Source organism: Cynara cardunculus, assembly GCF_001531365.2.
Source record: "Cynara cardunculus var. scolymus isolate 2C chromosome LG 2, CcrdV1, whole genome shotgun sequence".
Lineage (NCBI taxonomy): Eukaryota > Viridiplantae > Streptophyta > Magnoliopsida > Asterales > Asteraceae > Cynara > Cynara cardunculus.
In genome coordinates, this window is record NC_037529.1 from 6,389,993 (window position 1) to 6,396,477 (window position 6,485).

At 30.2% G+C, this 6,485-nt stretch overlaps 1 protein-coding gene across 1 annotated transcript; it reads right to left on the bottom strand.

Annotated features, from left to right (window-relative positions):
• Positions 1–223: 223 nt before the first annotated feature.
• LOC112508077 (L-ascorbate peroxidase, cytosolic-like) lies at positions 224–3,040 on the bottom strand. The gene is made up of 10 exons (XM_025112856.1): positions 2,978–3,040; positions 2,311–2,439; positions 1,695–1,869; positions 1,537–1,602; positions 1,276–1,324; positions 1,092–1,177; positions 922–1,001; positions 742–844; positions 596–654; positions 224–504 (listed from the first exon to the last, which is right to left on the bottom strand). Exons 2-10 carry the CDS (start codon positions 2,427–2,429, stop codon positions 489–491), a joined length of 753 nt encoding a protein of 250 aa, XP_024968624.1. The 5' UTR covers positions 2,430–2,439; positions 2,978–3,040; the 3' UTR covers positions 224–488.
• Between the last annotated feature and the right edge of the window lie 3,445 nt (positions 3,041–6,485).

Consider the following 6,485-nt stretch of genomic DNA (forward strand, 5'->3'; position numbering starts at 1 on the left):
ATACCAGTTGCACCTATAAATTTTCTGAATTTAGTTTCGAACCTTTTATTTTAAATCAAACACAAAATTGAAATAAAATTTAATTATAAATCTACTATATGCAAACCCGTACACCCAAGCAAGGAGTTAAAATGTTTATTTTTCCTAGACTGGGTTTAGAGAGGGGTCCCCCCTGCCACTAACCTCCTAAAAAATCAAATTGTTCATGCCCTATGCCATATAATTCAAAACCAAGCCACACATGTAATGGAACAAAACAAAACTAAACCAAATTCTTTCAAGTAAAAAGGTAGGATGAGATCCATCGTTCAGTAATAGCTAACTGCTGCACCAAATACCAAAAGAGCCTCCACAATTGTGTTTTTAATCCCTTTAAAACAAAACAGAACAAAACAAAACCACCTAAACATTTAAATGAAGTTGATGATCATGATGATTGCAGCAGGTAGTCGCCCTCCCTCGCCTTTTCACCCCTCTCATTGCAATCCTTAAGCCTCTGCAAATCTGCAAAAGTAACCAACTTGGTAAATTTCAACACAAAATGCAAGGCACCAGGCTACTATATACATATGTTTCCATGAAATGGCAATATTACCCCAACTCAGAGAGTTTCATGTGGGAAACTGCATAATCAGCAAAGAAGGCATCCTCATCCTGATGATTTACAAGACAAAAAACAACTCTAACCAACCAAGTATTATAATAATATACAAATGAAGCAATTAGTGGACATGTACTCACAGCAGCATATTTCTCAACCAAGGGTCGGAATACAGGATCGGCAAGAAGAGCCTTGTCGGTAGGTAGCTTCAAGAGCCCTTCCTTCTCACCAGCAAGAAGTTCCCTGTTAATCCAACATATACTTAGAACCACTACTTTTGTATAAATTAGGAAAACATACATGGAATAACTTAATCTCACGTGAAGTAGCTGTTGTCAAAGATAAGAGGATTAGAAGTCCATGGTCCTTCAAAACCAGATCGCTCCTTGTGGGCAGCTCCCTACAAACAAACATATCATCACCATGAGTACAATAAAAGTTGCATTACAAATTTTCAGTTAAAGATAAAAACAAATGCAGTGACACCAACCAGAGTATGGCCACCAGAGAGGGTTACAATGTCCTTGTCATCAAGACCCATGGTCTCAACGAACACATTCCTCAGATGGTCATTTCCTGAAATAAGTACATACAAATAAGATACATTAATATCATCACACGTTATAACCTTCTAATACACATGATTAATTTCCAAATTTATCAATCTCACTAACCCTGGTTTGCATCAGGAAGACGCCCTTCAATTGGGGGCTCTTCTTTGTCCTGAGAAAATGTACAGATTTTGGTTAGTGAAAACAATAGTAACACTATAAATGGAAATGAAAACACTGAAAATATTAACATATCTAAAACTATCAGCCTTGCAAGCTAATGACACTATTTCCTGAAATAAATCATTGGGTTCTCCTTTCCCAAATAAGAAAATACAATCATTTCCAAAATAAAACAAAATCTATTAGCACATGACTACTAACCACTCTTCCGGGGTGGAAAGGAACATCTGGTCCTCCAGTAACTTCGACAGCAACAACACCAGCCAACTAAGTTGAAAAATTAAAGCACATCAGCAAGACAGCCCCAAAAGCCAACCATGATAAAAAGGAGTACGAGAAAAGCCTAAATTTTAAGATACCTGATAGAAGTCTCCATATGAGATGATGGGAAATTGTTCCTTAATAGGCTCCAGTAGCCTGACAGCAATGTCAAGACCATTGTTGGCAGCATGGCCTAGCTCAACCTTAAACCTCATGGTGCCGAAAGGACCTCCAGTTTTTGTCTTCACATCATATGTACCAGCAGAGTGCCATCTGTTGTCCAATATGAAAAATAAACCTTAACACATGTTCAAGAAGTTGGATATTTAACTAATCAACTGGTTGGCCCAAGTAACAAACAATCCAAAGTATGTTTGTAAAATTAAAAAAAAAATCATGATTCAATGAAACAAACCATGGTTACCACTTAATTGCAGCCAATAGTCAAAAGAAAAATGTTCATTAGATTAATACGATTTACAATACAATGAGAGAAGCCTAATCGGTGCCTGTTAGAAGTTGGTTTTTGAAAATTAAGCAAGATATGCGTTCTCCCATAAAAAAACATTTGCTATATAGACTGCCAAATCAAATCGCACAAAATTATCCTCAACAAGATTTCTAAATAACCATCAGAGACACGATCAACAACTGAATCAACAACACCTACATAAAAAATGATCATAAACCATATAAAAGGAAAGCAAATCTTACGCAAGACGGAGCATCAGCGGAGCACATTTCTTGTCAGCAATAAATCCTCTGAGCTTCCTCCTGGCTTTGTCAATAGCCTTGTTGTACTCCTCACTGACAGTTGGGTAGCACTTCCCCATGGAATCAAAACTTCAACCAGCAGTCAAGAAAACATAAGTTTTGATGGAATGAATCAAAAGTAATACCACGATCACGACAAAATACGCACAAGAAATGGCACACAACTCAAACGCCAATCAAACTCCAATCATTTCCAGGTATTAATACCTTTCATGAGCGAAAAAATCGTTTACTCGGCACAATAAGATATTATAAATTAAGCTAAACACAAACAACTCCAAATTTTGATATCGATCTAGTCAAAACATACAAAAACATTTACAGGTATTAAAATCGCACTACATCTACCAAGTCTCAAGTCCAAGCACGCAGATACAAGCAGAAGTAGACCCTGACTGATCACAATAGTAAAATTTAACAAACAAAACCATATTTATGCATAAAAACCCCAACGTACCAAATCCAACACAATCTGTAGTTCGATAAACAATGAAAAGCAAAGAATCAGACAAATCGGCGTTCAAAATCACGATTCGATCAAAGCTAGCAAATCAAACACATTTTATTTACATAACAGAAACATAGATCGGTGGGTAAACGGACTAACCTTTTCAAAATTCGGACGATAAGATAAAACTGAGAGCGACGATGAACCCTAGGAAGAGTGATGAGTGAGCACGAGGAACCCACAAGCCTGGCATTTTATAGGGGGATGCTTGGGAAGAAAAAGCGAAGGTTCCAGTATCTTTTTTCTGAGCCATTGGATCGGTGTAATCTGTAGTCAAGAATTATTCGACGTACAGGATTCATTTGGATGGGTTGGTGGAACTTGTGGAAAAATAGAAGGAAAACTTTTCATTCATTATGAGGCGTTATAATTAGTTTTACAAATTGACTAAAATACCCTTATCTGTTAATTTTCTATGTGCAGACATGATTTCGTTGGCGTCGTGCCGAGGCATGTATCCACCCACAAGAATATTACATAGAGTATTACAATAATCAATATATTTAATTTATTTATTTAAACATATCATATATCATCAATAAAAAAATATTTTATATGTTAAAATATCTAATATATTACAATCCTAAATTAAATTCATCAATTTTTTTATTAACTTGGATATTCAATCCCCGAAGCAACCGTATTTGAACCATTGTAGCCACAAAGAGATTTTTATTGTTTATAACTGATTACTACAAATTATATGGATGATAATGGATTTTTTCCAATTATTTTTAACATTTATTTTAATTACCTATTTAAAAATACTTGATATGATATTAAAAACCTTTTTTAGGTTTAAGATATCTGACTGTTTATTATTTTGAAAAAAATATATAACTTTTTAAACAATATCAATAATAATTAACTTATTTGCTATCTACGCTTGTGTGTGAAGCTCAGTTTGTAAATAACTGGAACGACTTTCTCAGATACATAATATGTTCAAGTGCGTTTCCTGCATATTCGTGTTTGAACCCCTATGCTAGCCTATATTGTTAAATTAACTCTAAGATGTCTTTTTATATATGGTTTCTAAGAGACGGTTTTAAATATAATTGTTATTTGAGATTTTAATTCAAACATAGTATTTAATTTGTGAAAAATATTGAGGAAGGGTAAATACGTCATTTACTTTCATGGTCGGGGGTTCTACGATTATTAAATTCTCCGTGACCGTGTGAACGCATACAATGGGCAGAAGATCCTTTCACTGTTTGACGTAGCAACACCACAAGAAAATTATGTCACAAGCCAATAAGAATAGAATACATGTGTCTGTGAGGATAGCAAAAGTAACCACACCCGTCAGAGTAAAGCTTTCCTATGCTTTTTGTGGACCACGAAATTTGACCAATAGGCTGAAGACACGTAGCCGAAAAAGATCACAGCCTCATAGGCGTATCAAATGGGCGGTTCGACTCGGCAAATATTTAGTCAAAATCCGGCCTCAAGCCCCGCTCAGTCCATAAAAAACACTGTAAATATATCTAGAGAGTTTATTTCAAATACAACTCATCGTATTTGTATAATTAATATAATCCAATAAATTGAGATATTTATGAAAATGATGAGAGTTCATTCATTATGATTTGAATATTTATGGAAGATGAATATGATTCATTAATTATGATCAATACTTTATATTAGGAAACAATCAAAACTTCTATGAAATCACATATTAATCAAATGAAATGGACGGTTGAGATTGAGTTGTATTGGTTGTACAAATGTCAAATGTTGTATAATAACCAACCTATATATATATATATATATATATATTATCTTTAAGTTTAAATTACAGGGGTTGGGTTCACGTGAGACCAAGGGTTTTTTGTGAGACATGTAAGATCAATCTATGTTCATTGATTAACTTTATAAGCTAATGGTCTAAGGTTTCACGGTGACAATTTTGTGATTATTGAGAAGYCTCATGACAATTTTATAATTATGAATGTTCAGATTGTAGATTTAATCCAAATATTGAGAATTGGTTTTACAGGTCTCACGAAAAACCTTTGGTCTCACATGATTCCAATTCTAAATTACAATACTATCAATTAGATTAATTATTATTATTTATTTAGAAGATGTTTTAATTTTATTGAAATAATTGAGATATATGTTATAATTTTTTCTAAAATACCGTATTAAGAATATTTTTAATAATTATAGTTTACAATTCTTTTTTACAATTGAATATAAGAAGTTATATTTAAAAAAAAAACTACAAACAAGTTTAACACTCAATTTTAAGATTAATTATCTATATTTATACTATATTATAAATCATTTGACAAAAACTCTTAAAACCATTTTTATACATAAATTATCATTTATTGATGCATATTACTTAAAATTCAATATTACAAGTAAATTGTGCGTAAGTACAACTTATTAAAGTTTCATGTTTGAATTCGTGTAACTAATTTCAGATAAATATAATCAAATACAGGATAAACATCTAATTTTAAAATACAAAAAATCTAAAATATAATTGGGATAATCATTGATTTCTAACATAATACTTAATTATTATCTTAATAAAAAATTATATTATTAAATCAAAAATAAAAAATGAATTAAAAAATACATAAAAAACGAAAAAATTTAAATAATTAGTTTGGTACTATATCAATATTTTAATTTTTTTTTTACGATATCTTCGTATTTAAAGTTTATTTAAAAGTAAAAACATTATCATTTACTCAAAGCAACATAAAATTGTATTATAACATCGACTGAGACAAAAAAACAAAATATTAAAATCGAGATGTATTTTGCTGCATTATACAAGTACCCTTCCATTATATTATAAAGTATTTGACAAAAACTCTTAAAAACAAACTGCAGATAAACATAGTCAAATACAATATAAGCATTTCATTTTAAATATAAAAAAACTAAAATATAATTAGTATAATCATTAAGTTGTAGCAGAATACTTAATTATTATCCTTTTAAAATTTATATTTTTAAATCAAAAATAAATTACTTCGTTATTCAATCTAAATTAAATTATAATAAAAAAATTGAATTAAATAAATTACAAAAAAAAATTAAATAGTTAATTTGATACTAATATCGATATATTTATTTTTAAAATTTTATAATAACTTTAAATTTATATTTTATTTAAAAATAAAAACATTATTATTTTTCTCAAAACCACATAAACCGTATTATAACATCTACTGAGACAGAATAAAATAAAAAATTAAAAAGTCGATATGTATATCGCTGCATTGCCCGGGTACTTTTCTAGTATTAATAAAATATTTATTATATTTAATAAAATATGATTCTCTTTTTTATACATTTAATTTCAATATATTTTACTAGTGAAAAAATAAAATATTATTTCAGTCTCTTCTATAAATTTATAGACATATCTTTAATTTAGAGATTTTCATTTAATGTTTTTTTTTTAATACACCTTCTACACATTGTTTGTGATACATAAGCTAACTCAATTTTGTTAGTATACGTTTTGGATTGACATAAACTTACCTATTAAATATTTATTATTGTTAATTATAAAACAATTATTAATTGTTAACAAAAATTAATTATTACTAATATTAATAAATTAATTAGTATTAATTGA

Excerpts from the sequence above, each read along its gene's own strand:
- LOC112508077 (XM_025112856.1), bottom strand. The coding sequence starts at position 2,429 with ATGGGGAAGTGCTACCCAACTGTCAGTGAGGAGTACAACAAGGCTATT. Across the intron at positions 1,870-2,310 it reads CCGCTGATGCTCCGTCTTGC|ATGGCACTCTGCTGGTACAT; the intron begins GTAAGATTTGCT and ends ATTGGACAACAG. Across the intron at positions 1,325-1,536 it reads CTTTCCACCCCGGAAGAGTG|GACAAAGAAGAGCCCCCAAT; the intron begins GTTAGTAGTCAT and ends ACATTTTCTCAG.